Raw genomic sequence first — 24,573 nt, 5'->3', positions numbered from 1 at the left:
TCAATCCCTGATGTCYCTGCCTGGCAGTCCCTGCACATCTCTTGAGCTTTTCTGGGGAATCCTGGAATCTCAAATTCTCCTGAATTCGTATTCTGGGAAAATCCTGGTTTTACTGGGAAATGCTGCTTTCCTGGAGGCTTTGAGAAATGTCACATTTGTGGCTCATTTCATCTGCATRTTTGTATTTGGAGTGATATTGTATTAGGTCAGCTGCTATTATTATTCCAGATATTCACTGATTTTATATCTTTACTCAGCTGCTATGGCCCCTCTGCTCTTACACCAGGACCTTTTTCTTTATTTTTAATATTTCTTCCTCAGAACATTTTAAGGGACTATAAAACCCCCATAATATGGAAGATCCGTTTTCAAGTATAGCAGACCACAGGAAGAARATWCAATCTTTCACTTATTTTCATTTYWAAATTCATTTTATAACCRGGGAGAGAGAGGTTATTGCTCTTTAGAACATGATGCTGGATTTGTCCAGATTTCTTGGTATAGACATTCATCCAGTTACATTTATTTAATGTGCTAAATGACCTTTTAAAAGYGCTTTTCCATGTCATGTAGAATATCAGCAACACATTTTAGAACAGCAACAATGCAAGTTCTTTTTCTTTCTCATTTTTGCTGTAAATCACAAAAYTGAACACACTTGCAGTGTTTTTTCTAACAATCCTTTGGATCTACTACAATATCTGTTTTTAAAAAATGGAGRTCTAACAATCTTAGGTCCTTCCAACCCATCTCAGGTGTTAGAAAAAATAAGGGAGTAGCTGAGAATTAATCTGTAATTTCACTTAGTTGCCTAAAATTTCCATGTTCATAGCTGAAGTGACATGTTAGTCCTATTCTTCCATGGAAATGAAAAATACCTGTWGAGTTTGGACAAAACACCAAACCCCAGGGGTGTTGAAAATGAGTTATATCGGATGGAAAAGCTTTAGCATAATAATCTTTTGGAGTACAGATCGGTGGGTAATACTGACAATTAGCTGCTTCTACTCTGTTTTATTTCCTTCAATTTAGACAGTTAAATATAGACACAAAGTTTCATAATTACACTCCAATTGGGACATGTACCATAAACAAACGAGATACAGTGTCTAAATTGATTAGCAGATCTGCATAAAGCTTTCTTTAAATGCAAGATGTATTTTTTCATTACTGTGTAATTATTCATTAAACACCAGCTGTTAAAAGTTAATGAAATATGAAAAAGTGTAGGATAACAACCCAAGTCAAYTCATTTCAAAAGAATTCTCTTGAAAGGGTTCTCTGGAAATAAACACGTTTGATTTGAGCCAGTGAAACTTGTCACACAAATTTGAGGAGAGGATAATGTTTGCAGTGGATTTCATTGTGAAAACAAAAACATTCCCCTTTCCAAATACCATTTTCGTGTTGGTTTTTGAGAATCAAACATAACATTTTACCTGAAATCCCCTAGAGCACAGTGATATTTAAGCTCTCAGGAAGTTTATTGGGGAAGCAAAACCTTCTTTTCTATCTGAAATATTTCCCAGATTTTCCCTGTCAGTTACTTCTCATTCTAATTTTAAACACRAACTTAATTGCATTCAACACATTCRACTGCTTCCATATGGAAGGAGACCACAGTGAGGTCTGACAGAGCACAGAGGTGCTGCCATTTGAAATCCTCTCACCAACTGGAGAGGCAGGATGGCTCAGTGGCACGGAGGAATTCTCCTGTGTGTGCATCTGAGCACTCCTKAAATAGCAGAATCCTTTACATGAGGATGTGTGTGCTCATCAGCTGTGTTGGGAAAGCTCCTGGTTCTGGTTGTTCAGCAGAATTGTGGAGGGACTGGGAAATGTTTGGGTTCCCTGCTCATCAGTCAGCTCCTCACTGCTGATCTGGGGTCTGTGTCAAACAGTGACATTTTATTTGGGGAGGTCAGGGACATGTGGAATCATAAATGGGTGGGGTGGGGACATTAAAGTTCATCCAGTGCCACCTTTGTCATGGGTAGGGACACCTCCCACTGTCCCAGGCTGCTCCCAGCCCCAATGTCCAGCCTGGCCTTGGGCACTCAAAGGGATCCAGGGGCAGCCACAGCTTCTCTGGGCACCCTGTGCCAGGGCTTCCCACTCTCATTGTAAAAAACATCTTCCTTCAATCTGATCTAAACAGATCTTGCTTCAGTTCCAAACCATCACCCCTCGCCCCAGGACCTGCTAAAATGGTTGAGAACTAAAATGTTTGTCCCCAGTTTGTCAAACTCAGAAGTCTGACACAACTCATCCAGCCTGCCAGTTAAGCAGCAAGGGTTKTCATACATAAACATTTTTTTCAGAAATCTGATACYATTCCCTGCTGCCAATTAGGTTCARCATAAGAWWTTTTTTTTCTCCTAGCTCTTTCTTCAGTCTGTGGAAAAACCTGATGTTTTTCWTCCTAAGTCCAGCTGAGAAGTCAGCAAGCTGAGTGATTTGCAGAACAGAAAGTTGAAGGCAGCATGGATACAGCAAAATATTTAGTTTTGACTTTTTAAATGGAAGCAAAAGGTTTGGACGGGCCCAAGTCAAAGGATGTAATTTGGATTTGTAAAATTACACCAAAACTCTGGAGTGCAGAGTTTGATTTGCACTCCGGTTTCACACAGTCTGCTGGCTAAGCCCATATTACACCAGAGATGATGTTTGGGACTTCTACCCTATTTTGAATCATCTGTCATGGCTTCCTAATCCTGTTTTATTCCTCAGAGCTGGAAAATGTTCCTTGCATGTCTGTATTGCACAAGACACTTGACTGTGTCTCAGCCCTTATCCAAAATGCCCTTTGCAATACCACTGTCATTGAATTCTGACAGCAGGACATGCCCACACAGTTTATTAAATATTGAATGATTACCCTGGCTACAGAGTATTTATTTCCAGGCTGATAATTTTCTGATAAGAAGCTGAATATTTATAATTAACTAACCAAATTAGCTCTAAAGATTGTAACGTATCTTACTTGCTATAGTGTTCTTATTGCACTTAAAGTCATGGAACAAGGAACACATAAATGTAAAAATCAAAGAAATAATGGCTGTTTAGGAAGTTTGTTTGTGTGTAGAAGCAGAAATGAAGTTTTTAAGAATGAGAGTACCAAGAAATCCATGACTGTGTATAATTCTGGCTCTTTGGGGAATAAATAAACTGAAAGCACGATAACACAACTGCTCCCTCTCTGAAATGGGGTAAGATGTCCACAGAACGGATCCGTGTGCTTTCCTTTGGGGCCTTTCTTAGGAATAAGATAAATATTAAGTGTTAAAAGGGGTCTCAGTGCAGCCTTCAGATTTAGACTGGTCTTACTTTCCTCTCTCTGAGTGCATTTACTCAGCTAAGACATAGAACAACTCATGGAATCCCATTTTCCACGGTGAATTTCATGGTGAACACAGCATTTTAATTACACTTTGCATGGAGTTGACCATAACCACGGGACACTTTGGAGCAGAGGTGACACACACAAGGACCCAGTCTGAGACAAGCACTCATGATTTTCCCCTGGAGACTGAAAAGGTGGAGAGATCTTCACAGGCCCAAGTTGAAGATTTTCAATTACCAASARCAAAAATTGTAAARATTGATTGCARYRAGCCCTTTARGCTGGSAGATGCTTTGCTGAGAAAGAGGWGTTGRGAGATGGTGAAGGCTTTAAATCAGRCATTTACAGGGCTTGGTTGTCACTCATCTTTCAATCCCCTGAACAGAAAATACTGATTTTTTCCATTAATGCTGGTTTATCTAAGTTAGGGTGACTGAGATCATATAAACCTCGGTGTTCCAAATGATTCACTGCAAATTAACTGCTGGGCTTACTTTGTCATTTTATTKGGTATAAATACACCAAATATTTGARTTTCAGAACTTGATTYAYGGCCTGCCAGTTTGGGAAGCACTCACTGTTTCCCAATTAATGCAGGAAGGCAACCAAAGCCAATTATTTTTGTCTGTTTGAGAAGTTTTTCCCCCATTTGCTGAAAAGGGTTAATTAAAAGCCCTCAAAGTCTTTSCACTGGTTTTTACATAAATCTTTCTACTCCAGCAAGCTCAGGGGCAGCCCTTAAARGCTGTGTGCCATAGGGATGGATGTCTAAAGCAAATAATGAACAGGGGATAGAAGTGACACGAATGAGAAATAATCCTGATTCCAGCATAAAGAACGACCTAAAATATGGAAATGCAGTAGACTTGTGTCTTGACAACTCCTGCCCATGCTGCAAGTAACAGCAAGACACAAAAGTAATAGCCTTTTCTATCTAATCTTGCCAGAATTGCTCAAGAAATATCTTTTGGGGGATTAACTGTTCCCGAACACTTTCTTCAGTGTATCAGCTCAAAAAAACCTTTTTTCTTTGTCGTGTCTTTCTTACCTATGAGATTTGTCTTTAGGGAAAAAAAAGCAACCTTAGCACAGAAAGTGCAGCTTTTCAGATCCTATTAGAAAAGACCACATTTTGCTTGTGCCTTTTGTGCTGCTGAATTGAGGGAAGGAGCAAAGYTGCCACACTCATTTGGGAGTTAAATGCTCAGGGCTAAAGCAGGCAGCCAGCTCAGGAGGAGCAGTTTTAGAGAAAACAGAATGAGGATATTGTTCTTGCTAAAAAAAAAAAATCCAGTCAAGCCCTTTCCACATAAATTCAGTAAGTTTCCACTTTTCCAAGTCCATATCCACCTGTACCTGCAGGTTCTCACATAAACCCAGTCCTTCTCAAAATCCGTGCTCCTTTAATATCCACAGGCAAAATCCTTCTCTGAATTTATCTGCGAGCTAATAAAATACTCCTGACCCAGGAGATGGGTAATGAAAATACAAATTCCATGTTATTCTGAAAATCAGATTATCAGAAAATGCCTCCTTGGCTCTTCACATGCCAAGCACAGCATCTTACAGTGGGACAATTAAAAAATTAGGGAAATGAGACAAAGCACTTTATTTTACAACGATGCAATAAAAAAATTAAGGAAATGAGACAAAGCACTTTTTTTTTTTTTTACCAGAATCCCTTAAAATATATAAAGTTCTGTTTGGATAATATATTGCCTCTTGGAATTTTTATTGCAGGTGCTATGCTTTTTCCCCTCCACAGTATAATACAGCTTTCTCTGGTGAAAGTCATCCAACACGGTGGTTAAAAATGTTACACAGCAACTAATCCTGTCCTTTGGTGGATAAAGGTAATATCCTGGAATATTCATGGATTTATCTGTATCTCTGTCTATCTGTAGTAATTTATCAAGAACAATCAGAGCAGTCAGGGTTATTCTCATAGTCAGGAAGGAGAGAAGTGTAAGAAAAAGAAACAAGATTATAAATCCAGTTTTCATTTATCAGCTCAGGAATGGAGGAGTTCTTTTTCTCCTTCCTCATTGTGGGATCTCTGTGGATAACTGGGAGTAAACTGAGGCTGTAAAGAACATCCAGTCCTGTCTGGGATGGAAACAGGATTTGACCAATAACAGCCCCAACACCTTGTAGGATCTGAGCAAGGAGGGATAGTAAATACATGTTAAATTCAGGATCACCACCCACACCAGGGATTTTAAAATGACACTGCTCATCCCCTGTGCCACCACAGCTCAGATTATTTTATTAAAACCTTGAAAATCACACAATTTGGCTCAAATTCCTTGTGGGTTAAACCCTCATGGCTTTTGAGGAACACACATGTGGGGCACAGAGCATTTCTCTGAGCCACTGTCAGTGCACGTTTGTGTTCACAGCGCCATAAACCTGTGCCTTCACTTTCATTACAGACAAATATTCTCACTGATGCATGTCCTGTCAGAAAAAATCAGCTTGAAGCTGGAGTTTGGCAGTGCAGGCCTCATCCTGTGAGGGTTATAAAGGGGAAAAAAAAATCCCAAATCATGCTTTAAAATAAAAATACTGATTTTAGCTGGTTCCTGAGCCAATGGATAAATATGAGCTTTTATCCTGCTTTGGGAAGCCTGGGAATACAAGGCTTGGGTGTCCCTGCTGCTGAGGAAGATGGGCTGTATCTGGAATTACATTTTTAGTTTATTAGACCAATTTTCTGATTAAAGCTCCCAAATTTGCTTCAACATTGCTTTATCATCCCCTCCAGTTGCAACAACCCAAGAAACCCTTTTTAAGGCAGGTTTTTACTTGTCCCTAAAATGGGTAATTTCTTTGGAGATTTCCCTGTGGAAATCACATCAAAGACCACAGGAAAATCATGGGCAGAAATTRTCCAAAAGATTTGGATTTTCTGTTGCCACCTCTGGGTAACACACAGGGAAYGAGGTGACCTTTAAAGGTCCCTTCTAACCCAAACCATTCTGTGRTCCCATGATCTGAAAGGGTTCACTGGCACTGGAATTGCTGCTCTGCCAGAGTGTGTTAGAGGATTTCCTGAGGTGTAGATGTGCAGTTTCCACTAATTGGATTAAACTTTTTATTCTGTGCTCTCCAATTCCCTCATTGTGATGCTCTTCTTTCCCTTTAGTTTGCACCAAAGRCAGAATGTCAGGTGTTAAAGAGGTGTGATGGGGGGAAAAAAGGAAGGGAAGCAGCAGAAATCTGAGTTTTGGTTGCTYCCCTCCATTAACAGGGAGGAAATATCAAGGTTTGCAAGAAAGTTTAGAAGAAAATTAATTCAAAATCTGCTGTGATGTTACACAGCTGGAATCAAAAAGGGGGGTTGGGAAATGTCCAGGAATTATGACAGCTGGAAATCCAAGGTTTGAAAATGAGAAAATATTGCAGAAGATTTACATGTAGACAACTTCAATTTCTCTGCATGTAAAGCCATTTTTTAAGACATTGTTCCCATTTCAAAAAGCACAACTGGAAGAAAACAGAAGCTSCAGCCTCATCTGCTGCTTCCTCACCTCCCAGGCCCAGAGGATGAGGAGGAACAACTCCTTCAAGCTAATTAAATTATACTGATTTCAAACAGAAATTTAAAAATAAAAAACTTCCGTTAATGATAAATAACATTTTTTCTTTCACATGAGAGAAAAAAATCAGCATTTTGTAAGGAAAGCAAATCTCCACTTGTGGCTTTCTGTCCAAATCTTTAKGGGGTTCCCCTTTCTCACAAATAACAAAAGCAGGGGTTTAGTGCTAATGTAATAAAGCTCAAACTTGTGATGAAGAGCAGGAAATCCTCAGCGTTGGATGAAGAAATCAGTCAGCAACTCCTTTAATTTTTCTCTTTTTACAGCTCCCAGATCAATGAGGTGCTCAGGGCTGCAGAGGAAATTCTTCCGTGAGCRCTGCTAAAACATTTTCATCTGCAGAGCTTGCCAAGAAAACACAGGTGTTCCTGGAGCCCTGAGTAATAAAACCCCTGGGTCTGGATGACAGGTATTCCTGACAAAAGGAAGTCATCTTTCTGCGTGGGAGATAATTGCAGGCGATGTTTATTATGCCTTGGGTTGATAAAAATCAAATAGTGATTAAGGACACAGACAAAACTTCATCACTTTCTTCTTTTCTGCCTTRTAATTAGATTTTGTGGCTAGGATCTTGGTGATCAGGTGAAATTTAATATAAGAAGAGTGAAAAATGTTTTAGAATATTATGATACGAAGGATATAACAGCTCACTTCAAAGTCTGTCCTCACTTGCTCCTTCCACAAATTTTTTATCTTATGTGTTTGCTTTTTCCCTTTTCTCATGATTTCTCTGAACCTTTATCAGAAGAGTGTTKTTAGAAGACAAATGGATTAACCAGTAGACATGGAAATAGTCTATATAAATGTGGATTCACTTAACTTTTTCCATGGAAAGAACTCACTTGAGACAGGTCAGGAGTGCTTGGTGAAAATAAACTGCAGGAATCCCAGTTCATTTACAGCTAATAAATGCACAGCACTACTGCAGGCTGGGGAGTTTTCCAAATTGTCCCATCAGGCTGGCTCTGTCTCTCTGTCTGAGTTTCACACAAGTTCTCTTTGATTCCAGCTAACCCACATGGACCTCTAAGACTGAGAGGAACAGTAGAAAGTGGCCAGCATTTCCTATATTTCATTTTTTGGATTATTTTAAATATATATTACATTGGAGAAAAAAACATTAAAGGAGATGACATCGCAGGATTACAGAAGATTGAAAGGCTGTGACTTTTTTAGAGGAGCTTTATCCCCATGTTCTCCACCAGTGGAGAGATGATAATGTTGCCAAGCTCTTGAACATGGACTGATGCAGCAACTGAATCTTGGCAAAATATGAAACTCTTGAAACCAAACCTCAGCACTCTTTGGGTTGAGCTACTAAATGAAAAAAACCAAGAATAACCCTTGTGGAATTTAACATAACTCACCATTTTTGCATTTTTATTTTTTAAGGAATGTGCTCTGCTCCAGGCCCAAGGGGAGCCATCGCACATGACTTGCCATAAAATRAAAGCCAAGTTTGCTGTAAAAGCAACTTGTGGAGCTACAAATGAGGTATCTCAGAGCTAAAGTCACATTTGGTATCAATAAAGGATCTCAGGACTTGCTCTTCCAGTTTATTGAGATCTTAGCAATTTGGTACAACATTTTAAAATGAAAGAGCTGAACYGACGGCAAGGGCAGGCCGCACCTCATCAATAGTTCTTCCCAAAATAAAATAAMACTTGTATTTTTAAAAGGCTGCCGGGTTTATTGAAGGGATTGCATAATTCCTTCATTACCATGGTAAGCCAGTTAAATCAATAATTTAAATTAGCATTTCAAAGTCCTTAAACCTAGTGGACCTGCAGAAAAGCTGCYGGTGAGAAAAGCCTTATAAAACCCTGTCAATATATCAGAGATCCAAGGGAATCACAAACCCAGAAGAGCTGTTACAGGGACATAACTTAAGACTTTAATAGACTGCTTTGCAGTGAATCTTTCAGTCTCTGAGAGAATGAAYTGGATGTCTCTTCCCTGAGCTGGAATGGCATTAATAAGATTTCAGCATATTTAAATTAGTGAAGCAATCAGGTGGAGAATTTGCAGGTGACACAGAAGGAGTTGAGCCCTGAAGTCCAAAATCCCAGCAGAGCAAGGGAGGCAAAGCAAAACCAAGCTCTGCAAAAAAAAMCACATGCTCATGGAAATGAAATGTATTTTTGAACCCAAACTCTTCTGCCCAGCCTGCAGCAAAGATCCAAATATCCTTCGTTAATAAAACAGACACATTTGCTTAGATCATCCCCATATGTATCATAACCTCCTCCCCTGCAGAACTTATTAGAAAGAGCAGAAATGCTATTCTGTTCAGTAAAATAAAAAAAAACCCTGAATAAACCAAACCCCAAACCAACCAAGATGCAAAAATCAGCTCCTGCTATCACAAGAGAACAAGATTAATAATGGGCATTCCATGCAAAGAAGTGGATAGATACTAACATCCACATAAAATTGTTATAATAAAAGAAATTATGAAAAATAATATACTTAGCTAACTGCTAAATGGAAGTTTACAAGGGTGCATGCTCTTGGATGACTTTTTTATATAGAAGCAGGCACTGACATCGACRTATCATTTTAAAAGCCTTCTGTTCAAGCCTCTATTTTCATCTTTGCTGAGTGAGAAGGAGCCAGCCCAGTTTAAAACAAGAGGAAATTGAAATACCACRCATCTAAAAAGAGCAAGTGTGACAAAAGTGATTTCTGCTCTGACATTTTGAAGGAGTGCAGGGTAAAGCGAGCAAATTCTATCTAGAGCAGTGGAGATGTGACAGGTGTCACTTATATCACTTATAGGGCCGACATAAAATGGAACATCTAGCAAATTCCATCCTGCCTTTCCTCCACAAAAGTTGGGAATTAATTTGCATTACCTGTCTTCAGACAGCCAGGAATATTTGGGGTCTTTTAATTATTGCATCTGCATTTCAAATATCCAGCGCTTTCCCCAGGACAGTTTAAATCCCAGAGTGACAGCACATCATAGGTGGCATTRTGAGAGGTCACCCTGAGCTTAATTACTTTCCCTGAATAAAAGCCTTCAATTCCATCACCTTCCCACTAGAATACAGCTCCCTGAATCTCTTCAAGCCCTTTCCAAATTATCTTCCCAAGCACAAACTTCCCAAGGCAAAGCCAAGCCCAGGTTGCTGCATCAATCCACAAGGCAGCTCTGATTGCAAAGGCAATTCTCTTTCAGAAGGTGCAAAAAGCAACCTGGAGAGGAAGGGAAATGKGACACTGAGCCCAGAGAAGCTGTGGCTGCCCCTGGATCCCTGGAATTGTCCAAGGCCAGGCTGGACAGGGCTTGGAGCACCCTGGGATGGTGGAAGGGGTCCCTGCCCACGCCATCCCATGACATCCTTTGTTGTCCCTTCCAACCCAAACCATCTAAGATTCAACAATAACATTTCAACATTTCCTGGAGGCTGGAAATCATCCTTTCTGGAAAGGTTTGGAAAGGTGTTGGTGTGTGCTGAATAATTTTAACCTAGAATAGTGATATTATTCTACAGGCTGCAATATTATGGATATACTAATTTAGTTCCAATTTGAATAGGAAGGAATTTGGTTTGCTTGATTTGAGTKTTTCAACATCTCTGAAAGATGTTAATTTTCCCCATTAGTTACTCTTTTATTCATTAGCATTAAGAAAGAGGCGAGGAGTAAAAATAGGTTGACAACAAAAAAAAAGAGAAAAATCAGAAAACCAAACTAGAAAGTCTCTTGTATCTTTAGAAGAATCAAAATATACTTAATTATTTTTTGTTAATAATTTTTTGGGGGGTTGAAAAATAGCAATGCAATTAAAACCTATTGACCAAGCTCTATTTTGAGCCCCCCTTTTTGCCTTTGGGGTAAACCAAATAAAGCAGGTACATCCACGCACTGTCTCCSTTCAAAGAACGCTGTTCTGACAGAGCTCGGTGTGAAGATGAGTGTGACTCAATATCTGCATCACTGATGGTGCTGATATGGAGTGATTCTAAAATATGAATTGTGAGGCAGACCCCATGCTGGAATATGTCATTTAACATCCTGTGTTTGCCAGAATAACACAGACAGACCGAGTCACTGAGCTTGCTCATCCCCTAAAGGGTCCCCAGGAAGGAAACTCTCACCTGGATCCGAAAGAACTCGGGGAAAGGGAGAGTTCTGCCATCCACCTACACACACAGCCACCCACAAACCTTCCTGATTCACAGCTTCCCATGGCTTTCTGCTTCTTCTGGCTTGATTTGATTTCCTCARCTGCCCTAAGAGTCCTTAAAAACCCATCCAGCAGTGCCAGGAGCACCAGCCGTGTGCCTCCAGACCCGATGTTTCTTTAATTCTGTGAAGCAAAGCAGCAGCGACAGCCCGAGCGTGAATAATTCACCAGGAGGGCTCTGGGGAGCAGCTGTGGAGCTGTCCTGGCAATCTCAGCTCAAGGTGAAGCCGTGGAGAGTTCCTCTCCCCACATCCCCAGAGTGGTGGCCATAGGAACCATCTGGCTGGCCAGGAATTCCCAGTTAATCCCAGTGTGCTGCACTTGGGACCTGCTGGAGAGGAAAGAGCCAGGCAAGGATCCGCTGGTGATGGTTTTTGTCTGGGACTACGGAAAGCAGCGGCTGAAGAAAATTAATTTTTGGGCAGTGAAGGTGACAGGGAAGGTGTAAAGGTCACCTCTGATACCTCCAAGAGGGACAGAGCTGAAGAGAGACCAAAGTCAGCTCCCACAAGGCCCTGAAGGGCTTCCGTGTCCTCCTTGCACTCTGTGGTCTCAGAGTTTGTTCTGACTCAACATTCCACCCCAGAATTCCATCCCAGGATTCTATCCCAGGATTTTATTYCAGGATCCCATCCCCTGGGGAAATGGGAATGACAGTGCAGAACCAGCTGGGGTTAACCCTCGACAGATGCCCAGCAGATTCTTTCCTCCTGATTTGAACAAAATGATGTTGTTTGATGGGTCCATCGTGCTCCCTCAGGTGCACAGGATAAATAAACCCAGGGGTGTTCAGCAAACCTCCCCTGCTGCAGGGATCAGCAGCAGGGGAATTGGTTATGCAAAATTAGTTTTTAGTAGAATTAGTTATGTAAATCACTCAGGCCTTCAGAACACAAAATGCACACCCAGACTCAAATCACTCACAAAAAAAAAAGAAAACTTCAGCTTCTGCCTGAAATCTGCCAAGGTTTTCCCCTTGATTGTGGACTTTCCCCCAAATCTGACCTTCCATGTTCCATCCCAGCTTCCCTGAACTGTTTCATTCTGCCTCCCATTATTTCACATCTATCGCCGAGGGAGAATCCTCTTTTCCCTGCTGCCATCCCTAATCCTTTTTCTCCAGGCACAAATTTCCTCCCCCACTGTTCACCCGGGCTTGTCACCACTGCCAGACCTCCATCACAGCAGGGAATTACTCAGGAGCAGAGCTCTGCAATCCTGGGGACACCTCAGCTGGCTGCAGGGATAACAGCACGCTGTGCTTTGATAAACCCACGGCCTCCTGCATTGAAAGCAGGAAAAACCCTGGATTTCCCAATCCTTGTGCAGCTGGGAGTCTGGCAGGGTTCATTCGAGCCCAGGAGTGTGGGAAGAGGAGTCAGGAATCACCCTGATGCCGAGTGGGGSTGAGATTTCCCTTTACCACTGTCACAGAGCACCTGCCTCTCCCATATCACCAGGTTTCCCCATTTTTTTTTCTTTATTCTTCCCAGTCTCCCAGCAAGTTTTCCCACATTTTTCTTCACAGTGACTCCCAGCTCACACAGCACCTTCCTGTGKTCCTGCCTGTGCCTGATCTTTAATCTCTCCATGACTGTCACATGGACAGGCCTGGATGGGGATGCCAGGGGACCCCTCTCAGCAGGGCTGGTGCTTCCTACCCAAAGAGGAACCTTGCTGAGGTCCTGCTGCCATAAAGCAGCAGCAAAACCTTCATCTTCTCCCTCATTTCCTTCGTCTACCTCTTTAGAGAGGGTAAAAACCTCTTCAGAGAGGGTAAAAACCCCTTCAGAGWGGGYAAAAAYCTCTTCAGAGWGGGTAAAAASCYCTTCAGAGAGGGTAAAAACCCCTTCAGAGAGGGTAAAAACCTCTTCAGAGAGGGTAAAAACCYCTTCAGAGAGGGCAAAAATCTCTTCAGAGAGGGTAAAAACCCCTTCGGAGAAGGTAAAACCSTCCAAGAAGGGGTTGCCTTTAGGCTTTTCTCACAGAAAAGGTTGGGAAATCCCTCTGAGATAAGTTCAGCCATCAACCCAACATCACCACGACGTTCACCACTGAACCACGTCCTCAAATGCCACATCCACACATTTTTTTGAGCATTTTTAGGGGTGGACTCTGGAAAAAAGGCAGACCCTCATCCCCCCAGGRTGAGGAGCTGTGTTCTGCAGGCAGGGAGCTCTCAGAACAGACCTGGCTCCGCATCCCGATCCGCTCCTCCGCGCTCTTTGACGGCTCCATCAGCCCTTTAAAGCCTGGCTTTTGAAAAGCAAACAAAGCAGAGCTGAAGCGAGAGAGGCTTTCCCGCAGCGTGCCAAGCTCTGGCAGCGTGCAGGGCTGAGCAGCTGCTGCTGCTGGAGATGCTCAGCTCCGGAGGGCTCGGAGGCAGCGCTGCCCGAGCATCCATCCAGCACTCGCACACGTGTACAGGCACTCACAGAGCCCCAGCGGCTGTGCTGCGGGGTGTCTTTTGCCTTCTTATTGTGCGGGGATTAAAGCTCGGCTGCCTTGATCAGAAAGCTGTSCTGATTGCTCACAAACTCTCAGCCTCCCCGGTTAAAACTGATTTAAAGAGACAGGAAAAGCAACGAGAGAACAGCTCCCGCTCCGTGCTTTAGAACAAACTTCATTTTGGCACCTAATTATGTGCGAGGCAGGCTCGTTCCCATTTCCTTTGCCAAGCTGCTCTTTAGTTTTGATCTCACAGGATGCTCACCCTCTCAGGGAGGGAGGCTTTGATTAGGAGGAAGCAAAARCTGTCGGAGAGGGGAAAAGCTGAGTGAACAGAGAATCCACGRTGCTGCCTCTGCCCCTCACCTGCTCTGTGACCTCGGGCATGTGGCACTGGCAACTGGGCTTTGATTTCCCCGCTTTTAAAGGAGGAGGGGAAGCAACCCGTGTCCTCCTCCGCATCCTATTCGGAGACAACGAACTGCAAAGTGCCGAACCAGAGCAGTAAAACCACTCCCGTAGGCTAATGACAGCTCCAGAGGAGCAGATATATCCATTTCCCCCATCTCCTTAAGCACAGCTAATGAAGAGAAAAGAAAACCCCTGCCCCGGCTGAGAGCGAGCAGAAAGAGATGCCCCCAAATGTAGAGAAACACGCCGGAGCGCAGGAATTCGGTTACAGGGCTGTTTGCAAATTAATGGCTAAATCAATTAAAGGAAAGCATGGGATTTCTCTTGAGGAAAGTCTGGTCACAGTCGCAAGGAGAAGGGGAGGGGTTGTGGAGCCGGGATGACATAATCACGCTTGCGAATCACCAGCAGTGTGTGCACGCTTTAATCCATTAATGGGGTTTTTTATCTGTGATCATAAAAAGCAGGTTACATTCAGCCTGGAAGGGAGTGAGGGTTGGAGGAGAGGGGAGGGGAGAGAAAGACACAGAGGCAGAGAGAGAGGCAGAAAGCGAGGGAGGAAGAGAGCACAATTCACTCGGTGGATCGCCTGCCAGCTTGGGGCTGATAATTAGGGATCTCAGGAGAGCAGCTTCTCAGAATAGCGCGCTCTCCTTGCGATGGACCGACTGGAGACAGTGGTTCAGCCCTGCTGATATTTTTTTTTAAGCCCTCCTCGCAGTTTGATGGGCATTCCCAGTGCTTTTGTGCACGTCTCGGGAAGCGTTGACGTGGAAAGGAGCAGCGAGGAGGGGGAGGTTGGAGGAGAAAGCCGCAGCTCCTCGAAAAACACGGAGGGCATGCCCGGGAGCCAGCGGGCTGGCGACAAAGGCCAGGGCACCATGGTCCCCCGGCGGYGGCGAGGCGCAGTTTCGGACATGTCCCTGCTGTGACCGATGGCACCATGAGCATCTGGGAGCTGCTGCTGGCTTTCGTGGTGGTGGTGCTGATGCTCGTGGCCCTGCTGGCCAACGTGCTGGTGCTGATGTGCTTCCTGCACAGCGCAGACATCCGCAAGCAGGTGCCGGGCTTGTTCATCCTCAACCTCACCTTCTGCAACCTGTTGATGGCCGTGTCCAGCATGCCGCTGACCTTGGCMGGGATCATTTACAAGAGCCAGCCGGGAGGGGATGAGGTTTGCCACGCCGTGGGCTTCCTGGAGACTTTCCTGACCACCAGCTCCATGCTGAGCATGGCAGCGCTGAGCATTGACCGCTGGATCGCCGTGGTTTTCCCGCTGAGCTATCACTCCAAAATGCGGTTCCGCGACGCCGCTCTCATCCTCGGCTACACGTGGGTGCACTCGGCGTCCTTCCCCATCGTGGCAGCTTCCCTCTCCTGGCTGGGTTTCCATCACCTCTACGCCTCCTGCACGCTCTACAACAAGAGGCCGGAGGACAGGACACAGTTTGTGATTTTCACGGGGGTCTTTCACGCCCTCAGCTTCCTCCTGTCGCTCGTAGTGCTGTGTTTCACATATCTCAAAGTGCTCAAGGTGGCACGGTTCCACTGCAAGMGGATCGACGTGATCACCATGCAGACCCTGGTGCTGCTCGTGGACATCCACCCCAGGTGAGGTTCGTGGTGACAGGAGAAGTGAGGAGGGGGCTCGGTGCCACGCTAAACACGGACTAATCTGTCCCACAGCAGGTGATGGGAAGGGGGAGAACACCAGCATCCTCCCGGCCGGTTTCTGTTCTGCATGTTTCTTTTCACGTGGGTTTAATTCCCTGAGGGCAGAGCTCGTTTTTTTGTTAGGTTTAAGGACTCGTTTTGGGAGGGAGAGTAAGGAAACAGGCTTGGCTGAGCATGCCCTTCCCTTTGAGACGGTGATCAGATCACTGCCCTTTGTCTCCCAAGGGGGATTTAGTGGTTGCTAAGTCCATTTTTTGGGCACTGTCAGCCCAAAACGTTGCTGGATCCCTGCGAGGGAGGAGGCTGCACATGTCCCTTGGAGTTGGGAAGGAAAGCTGAGCGCTGCCTGCTTTTCCCAGCAGCATCCCCACTGCTGTGCTCTCCGTAACTTTGTCATTCCCGAAGGCAGAATCCTCCGGGAATCCGCAAAATTCACGCGCTCGAATGCCTGTACTTAAATCTTCAGGGAGAGAGAATTCAGCAGCGATGATAATGTGACAAACAAGGGGTGTAGAAAGCTCATGGCAAACGAGGGGCTTTAGGCAAATCCCTTGTGCCCAAACACGGGAGGAGAGGAGTCCCCCGGGGCTGGGGGGGATCATGGGCTGCCAGGCAAGCAGCAAACGGGGAGAGCAATGTGTGCCAAAGTCACGCCAGGGATTGTTCACAAACCATAAATCCTGCGTGAATAATCAGTGTRTGGATCTGGAAGGGATGTGTGAGGCGGGGAAGGAATCTGCTTGCAGGAGAGGGGAGCAGGGAGCACAGAGAGGGCAGTCCCACGCCACACATCCCGTCTGTCCATCCTTTTGTCCCTTTTGCTCCACGAGCAGCTGCCCCTCGGTTTGCAGCACAGCTCAGGGCTCCCAGCACATGGAGCTGTCCTCAAAAACAGGTCATGTTCGGGGGATGCCTGAGGCTGGGATAAATAAATCTGGAGGGATCAGAGCAGGGCAGCACATTTTAGAGGAGCAGAAACATTTGCTCAGAATTCTCCTGTTAAGCTATCAGAGCTCTCTCTCTCTCAACCAAGAATGCAGAGCAGAAATTTGGGAAAGTCTTGAGAAATACAGGTATAAATCTTCCCTTATTCASCGAGTGAGGGAAAAACACCCTCCCACCCTGAGTGCTGTCTCGACTGCCTTAGTTCCTGCAGCATGAGGACATGTGGTGGTTACTCCCGGGAAAGTTCCATAAACCCACCAGGGCTGTTAAAAACTGCATTCATTTTGCCTAATGCTAAAAGTATGCCTGGACTGCGCAGCAGAGTTTAGTAAAAGGGCAAAAATCTCAATGTTATTCCTCCTCCTCTGCATTTTTTTTTTTCTGGTTGAGGTTGATTTGAGGGTGTTTGTGCTGTGATGCTCACGCTGAGGGATGGATTCAGTGGGGCTGTGGGGATGGTGCTTCCTTTTTTTTGGGAAAGACATCTGTACAGGCATTTTGCTGTGAGGAACCTGCACCTGGCTCTGGTATCAGGTTATTCTAATGCCTCTCTCTAAGAAAGGAGAGTTTTATGATTATGATTATTATTATTATTATTATGCCTCTCTCTAAGAAAGGAGAGTTTTAGGTTGAGGTTGTTTTAGGGAGAAGTAGTTTAGGTTGAGATAGTTTCAGGGAGACACCACTGATCTCCTGAAGATCATTTAAGATGAGCACAAAGGGAACCTCCAAATACCACACAAATTTATGTGAATGTTTGGGGCACATGTYCTTTCAAGTTAGCTTAGGATTTTTTAGTGGATCCTGCTTTTTCTTTGTTCTTAAGACCAAAATTTCTTGGGTATTGTGGGAGATTTGAGTAAAACTTTATCTAAGTMCTTAACCCATGTATTTCTTCACTCAAATTATCCATATTATCTTTTTGGTGTRTCCAGCTGTACCCATCTTAAGATCCAGTATCTCATAAACTTKGTTTAAAATACCAAACCTTCAAAGGGATACATCTCAGATTCCCCAGGATATTAAAATCTTTAAACAAAAGCTTAGTCAATAATCCTGTTCTATTACTGATGTCATTCTGGAACTCATGTATGTCTTATCTTCGTGCATGAAAGTGTGTGCAAAAGCAAAATATTCATCTGTGTACTTTGCATGAAGGAGAGAGATAAAATACCTTCCTCTGTGATGTGGAATTTATTGGATACATCTGGAAAGGCTGAACAAAAGAAATGGGTTTAAGTCTAGCAGGACAGTCATGGGTGAGCTCCAGGAGAGAGAGACAGCTTTGCATGTGCAAGGAAAAGATGTAACTGGGGAAACAGAGACAAAAAATACACCAAAATCTCCTCCCCAACATTACCTTAACTGAACCTGCTTTGGAGATTCGCTTTCCTACRTTAYCATGGGCTKGGGATACTATAAATTTAGGAACACRGGTCTTAAATGAAGCTCATGAAATTCTAAGATGATTTTTCTGCATATAAAAATAGTCCAAATTCCCCAGCTCTTGCAGAATTTAAAGCACACAGGTTCCCTTGGAAAGGTGGATTTTTTTTTTCCTTTACAGCTGTCATTTCTAGCTGCAAATAACTCACACATAGAACACGTAACACCTTTAAATGTGGCAATATTCTTTAAGAGAACGACAATTTGTTAGGAGAACAAACTTTTCYTCCAGTATTTATTTCATCACATGGTGATAGCTGCTCTGGGGACTGGCAGTGTAAGACAAAAWGTAGAGTGGAACAAAAGAAACACCTTTTCTTTGGCACAACCAGAGAGGAACATAAAAACTCATTGGCACAGAGATGACTGAAACACACTGAGATCYTCAGGACATAACACGTGTTTGGATGTTGATAAAACATTTGCAGATGAAGTAAATAATGTAAGGGTATGAGGCCATGAGCCTCAGGGCTGTGAGAGTGAGTCATCAATTAAAAATTTACAACAAATCTGGGAAGAGCAATGCCAAACTGTTGGGTTTTAAATAAATAAAAAAAAGATCTATAAATTCAGGACAAATTGAGTGTGCTTGAGGAGTGGCTGTGCCACTATGAGATCTGTGCAAGGAGCAAACAAGAGGGGCTCAGGATGGCAGAATGACTCTGGCTGTGCCCTTTCCAAAGGGATTTGTTGAGGTGCAGGCAGTCCTGGCACTGTGGGAAGTACTGCCCATCCAATCCCCCTGGAGCAGACAGGAACTCACCCATTTCCCTCAGAAAGCACAGGGAGCACAGGAGTCACTCAGACAGAGAGGAAGAGGATGAGCTTCCACATTAATCACTGTTTTCATGAGCAATTGTGATGATTTCAGAGATTTTTTTGCAGTGAAAGCAAGGTCCCAGCCCTGTGCTCCTCAATGGCACACCGAGGGAATTCAGAACTCTCGTGCTCTGCTGAAACCACCAAAGGGAAACTCAAAGGGGAAGCTCTTGCCCTGAAATGCCATAGATAGGAAAAACCCTTCAGTGTCACTATTCTGCACCTGTATAGTCAGAAATGGAGCTGGTTTGAGGTGAGGAATGAGGATATCCCAGCACTGTGGATTTGTTAAACAGTTCCAGCCTTGCAGAGCGTTCAGCATGGGCTGATAGAATATTTATTGGGACTGTGGGACACAGAGATTGCTCCCATGTTGGTCTGAAGGTCCTGAGCATTTTTTCCCATTATGATTTTGTTGTTTTGTGCCTTATCTTGCTGGGAAGTTTCTCCTCTCCGAGCTGTGGTGTTGGAATAGCCGTTTCCAGGGAAGCAACGTGCTGCCCATCCCACTCTGGGTATTTTCCAAATCCTCTGAGTATCCTCTTGCCTGCAAATACAGCTTACAGCAGTTCAAAAAGGAGCTGCAAACTGAACTCAGGGATGAAGTCCACCAATTTTGCTACAGATCAACTGATATAAAAGGGTTGGATGCACATAAATTTACAATCAGTGACTTTGTGGAGGGTAAGATGATAAGAAAACACACTAATACCTGGTATTGTCCCACATAAATGCAGCGGTATTGGCTTGGAATTATAACAGATTCTGGAAGGATTGTTTTCCATCATTCCATGGTGATTCCATTTCAAAATTGCTGCCTGATCCTCTGATGGAAGTTTTTGTTTGTGTTGTCTCACAGCGTGCGAGAACGTTGTCTCGAAGAGCAGCGGAGGCGGAGGCAGCGAGCGACCAAGAAAATCAGCACCTTCATCGGTACTTTCATACTTTGCTTTGCACCTTACGTAATCACCAGGTGAGTGGGACCCCAAACCCTGCTGGGAGGCACTCCTGGCTCAGGGATGAGGGGCACTCTGAGCTGGAATGGGATTCCAGTCTCCTGGGAAAATCTGATGCGCCAGTTCCGCTGCTGTGACAGAGATCGCATTGCTGGGTGCACAGAGTTTTGCAGGACTCTTGCAGGACACTCCCAGGACATTTGCAGAGCTCTCACTGGACACTTGCAGGACATTTGCAGAACTCTTGCAGAACATTTGCACGACTTTGCAGGACACTCACAGGATACTCATAAGTCACTCACAGGACATTTGCAGAGCTCTCAATGGACACTTGCAGGACATTTGCAGAACTCTTGCAGGACATTTGCAGGACATTTTCAGGACACTCACAGGACACTCACAGGACTCTTGCAGGACATTTGCAGGGCTGGATGTTCCAAGACACTCACAGGACATTTGCAGGACACTCACAGGACTCTTCCAAGACATTTGCAGGACATTTGCGGGGCTGAGTGTTCCAGGACACTCAAGACATTCACAGGACACTTGCAGGACACTCACAGGAGTTTTGCAGGACTCTTGCAGGACACTCACAGGACATTTGCAGAGCTCTCACAGGACACTTGTAGGACATTTGCAGAACTCTTGCAGAACATTTGCAAGACTTTGCAGGACACTCACAGGATACTCATAGGTCACTCACAGGACACTCATAAGTCACTCCCAGGGCCGGGTGTTCCAGGACACTCATCCCTTGCATCCCTGAGCCTCACAGGCAGGGCTGAGGGTGTGGACATGGAGGGGAGTAGCAGAATTTGATTTGAACTGTGTAAGAAGTGTTTTCTGGATGGTGTCCAGYGCTTTGCATTGCCAAGAGAGGAGCAATCCATCACAGTTCAGGGCAGGGAGTGCCCCTCACTCAGCTCCAAGCAGCAAAAACTTCAATTAAACTCCCTTTTTAATACTCCCTGAATTGGGGGCTGACAGCAGCAAATCACAAGGTTTTGCTGTGACATCTTCCTGTTTCCACAGTGAAAATAAACTCCTGTCTCTAGGAGTTCCACAAACCAGGGAAGGAGCTGTGCTCATCACCCTGGGCAGATAAATGCTCCTCTGGATAAACCAGAGTTTTTCAGACCTCACTGAGGTAAAAATCAGATCAGGCACTTCTTTTATCCAGGAAACCCTCTTTTAATTTGTTCAGTGGACGGCCTTAAGTGATGTATCAGATTCTGATTGTCCTTGATCCAGTGTGACAGGGGTGTTCCCCCATATKATATATTTCTAAGCATAGTTTGCTTCTTGTTTTGTAAAATAACCTATTGGTGCACATCTCTTCCTTTGCTACATTCATCACAATCTAATTAAATATACTTGYTCCAAACCTCTTTTCTCCAAGGATCTTTTTCATAAGAAAAATGAAGATAAGTCATATCAGTTTTCTAATATTAATTTCCAACTCCAGGCGTTTCACACCGAAATACAGAACTTTGCTCATGTAAGTTAATAAGTGCTGTCGATGTGTGAGGAAATTGGCCTTAAATTAAAAATGCTGAAGTAAYAGCAGGCAGAAGTTCATAGTCCTGAGCCCTCAGGTCACAGAGGATGGTGGAACAGAGAGAAGAAAATTAAAATTCTGTTCTATCATCTCTGGGGGGCAGAGGGTAGGCAAACCCTGGTTTTAAACCCTTTGTCCCCTGTATATGCAGATCCTCAGAATTCTTCTGTAACTTGRGTTCCTCGGCCTCATAGCTGAATGGAAACACGTTCAGGAAAATATTTTAGTGCAGTGATTGCACMTGTAAATAAAGGATTTCCAGTGTGYATTATGTGTGTAGATCAAGGCCATGTTCTTCAACATRGCATTCTCATTTGTTTACTGAAGGGGAAATAAAATAATTGGACAGCCACGTGACGATGACACTCCACAGAATTATAAGTTTCTAAAATATGAATAAAATTGCACAAAAAAAAGAGCTTACAGCTTTGAAATAAAAAAGGTTTGAAGACCAGACAGTAGAAGAGAGGCTTTTGGAAGCGAGCCAGGGAATAATGTAGTTGATACTGTAAAATTTAATTTACAGGTAGCACTGAAATATTAATGTTCCTTCACTGAAAATGTCTTCTTTTAGGCTGAAGCATTTCATGAAAATGGAAGCTATGCATATAATTTCCCTCACAAATGAGAAACAAAGCCTTTCAAAGGCAATAAATTGTGTGATATGCCTTGAAAGGCTGGCATTTAATTGTTTGTACATGAAATGGAAATGCATAGCTCAGGGTTTGACTGCGTTTCCCTGTTTGCTGCTTGATAACTGCAGATGTAATTTACTGTAAAAAAATTTTACGTGAGAATTGAAAAATGTGTAAATGTCAAGGAAGCTGGTGGAACTCAAGGAAAATATTTAAGATTTTGTTAATAAAAGTGTAGGCTTTTCATTTGATCAGTCAATGAAGGTAAAATTAGCAAGCCTAGGCTTGCAACCCTGAAGTGTCTGTTTGATGTGCTTTAAATGGAGATTGTTAATGTCACACAGAACTGACTGACAGAGCCTCAGACACAAATTTGTCATATTTTGGTTATTCAAGGCATCCTCTGAATTTAATTAAACCTAATCAAATTCACATCTGTAAGGCACTCAGTAAAAATAAATCATCCAAATGAAACTCAGCATGATGAGATTCAAAAACGTGAAGGAGGCATCAAATAAATGAAGTGGAGAACAACAAGGATGCCTCACGGTAGATTACAAAGTAAATATGACTTGGTAGATGATTAATTTCCAAATTGTCAATTCTCACTTGAGAACACATTAACGTGGATGTCATAAACTGCATTTTTTTTAAAGAAGGGAGAATACAGCAGATGAGACCACCTGGAAACTTGAGCAGATGAAAATTTTGTTTCACTTCTGAGATTTGTAGGAAAGATAACCACCATGGGTTACAAGGAGAGATTGAAGGAACATTTGTTTCGTTGAGATGAAAGGAGAGGGAAATGGGGCAGATGGGGGTTCTTTGGGGACTCAGAACTGCTGAGCCAAGCAGGAGTGGCACAAACAATTCCCAAGGATTTGGATGCACCATTCCCTGGTCTCCTGAAATACATCTCACATCAACTCGACTGTGTCATTTGCCAGAATTACTTTAAACAACATCTTGTAGCGAAAGGTTATGGAACAAGAATAAAATGACTGAGGGGGAAAAATCYTCATCTCTAAACTGCTTGAAGTACCAACATTATTGTCATGGCTGCTGCAGGAACCACCCATCCAAATTCTCCTTGGAAATGGTGCTTTGTCTGGATGAGCAATTRAATATTTCCAGGCAGATTTAAGAACATCTGCTGCTGCAGACAGGTTCAGCAAAGATCTGATTTGCCATGTGGGGCTCTGTCACAGCACATGTGGCTGTTTGGAAATGTGTTATGTGTTGGAAATCAATAGTTTCTATCAGCTATGGAGGCACATTGAGCAGAGCTGCCCTTAGGTGCTGCTCACAGACATGGGCAGTTATCAATATTTCACTGTCAAAAATGCTCTCCCTCAGTGCACAGTGAATATTCTGGGCTGGTGCAGGTATGAGCAGCATGTGAAACTCACCTCTTGTCCTCCCCTAATGATTTAAAAGTTTTGTCTTGCTAAATTTGTTGCAGATGTAAACCTAAACCCTTGCCCTTTGCACTGGTCAGTTTTTGAATTCAAGATACAATATACCATCTGCCAGTGATGAATTTTCCTTGTGGCTCAGACAAAATGTTCAAAAGCATCAAACTCTCTCCAGGAGCTGGGCTGGCCAGGAGAGCTGCCCAGCACTGCTGAGGTGGCTCAGATCCCCTGGAGGGGACCTAGAGCCACGAGTTCAGCCTGGATCTAAACATTCTGGATGTTTAGATCTCAAATTCTGCAGGAGTATGACTCCATGAGACCAAGCCATGGCATTTGGGCAAACACACCTCAAATTTATATTTGCAGTCTTTAAAATTTATAAGAGGAGGACAACATGCACATTTCCACTAACATGGCTTTCTTTTCTTTAGTTTTGTTGCAATTGYCCAGCAATAATTTGAGGATTTGGGGTGGATTAATGGCTTAGAGTGATTTTTAATGTTCACACTTTTACTCTCTCTCTTTTCCCAGACTTGTTGAGTTATCCTCTGCAGTCCACATCAACTCCCACTGGGGGATCATTTCCAAGTGCTTAGCTTACAGCAAAGCTGTTTCGGACCCTTTTGTGTACTCTTTGCTGCGGCACCAGTACAAGAAGACGTGGAAGGACATCATCAACAAAGTGCTCAAGAGGAGCTCCATCAACTCCTCGGCGCTGGCGGGAGAGGCGCAGCCCCGGAACGTTCCGCCGCTGAGCGAATGAGGAGCCTGGTATGGGATGAGAAAAGGGATTTTTGTGAAACAAAACTAACTGGCCCATCCCTCGTAGCTCTCCTCAGCTGCCCAGATTTTGGGAGGTGGCTGGGGACAGGGTGAAGCCTGTAGCCCTCCAGTAGTCCGTGCCTCCGGCTGGAAGAGCGYAATTGATCCGTGCTGCTGCTGCAGGCTCCACAAATACAAATCTCCCATTGATTTCCATCAGCAGCTGCATCTGTAGATAAAAAAAAACCCCAGTCCTCAGCAGAGGGGCTGGTGAAAGTAATGGGAGCAAGCTGGTGACGTGGTAAGATTATCCTGAAAAGCTGCCCAGGGAATGTTTGTGCTGTGTTTGTCACTGAAAGTGAAGCTCCCT

The 24,573-nt window shown here is 43.8% G+C and overlaps 1 protein-coding gene across 1 annotated transcript; it reads left to right on the top strand.

Moving 5' to 3' along the window:
* Window positions 1-14,936: 14,936 nt before the first annotated feature.
* Window positions 14,937-24,204, top strand: GPR26 (G protein-coupled receptor 26). The gene is made up of 3 exons (XM_057382894.1): window positions 14,937-15,604; window positions 19,737-19,850; window positions 23,973-24,204. The coding sequence occupies exons 1-3, from the start codon at window positions 14,937-14,939 to the stop codon at window positions 24,202-24,204; spliced, it is 1,014 nt and encodes a 337-aa protein (XP_057238877.1).
* Window positions 24,205-24,573: the final 369 nt, after the last annotated feature.

This window comes from Malurus melanocephalus, unplaced genomic scaffold (genome assembly GCF_030028575.1).
Source record: "Malurus melanocephalus ecotype Western Australia unplaced genomic scaffold, MMel_1.1 scaffold_591, whole genome shotgun sequence".
NCBI classification, from domain to species: domain Eukaryota; kingdom Metazoa; phylum Chordata; class Aves; order Passeriformes; family Maluridae; genus Malurus; species Malurus melanocephalus.
Note: the sequence above shows the minus strand (reverse complement) of the source record. Positions and strands in the feature narration are given on the sequence as shown.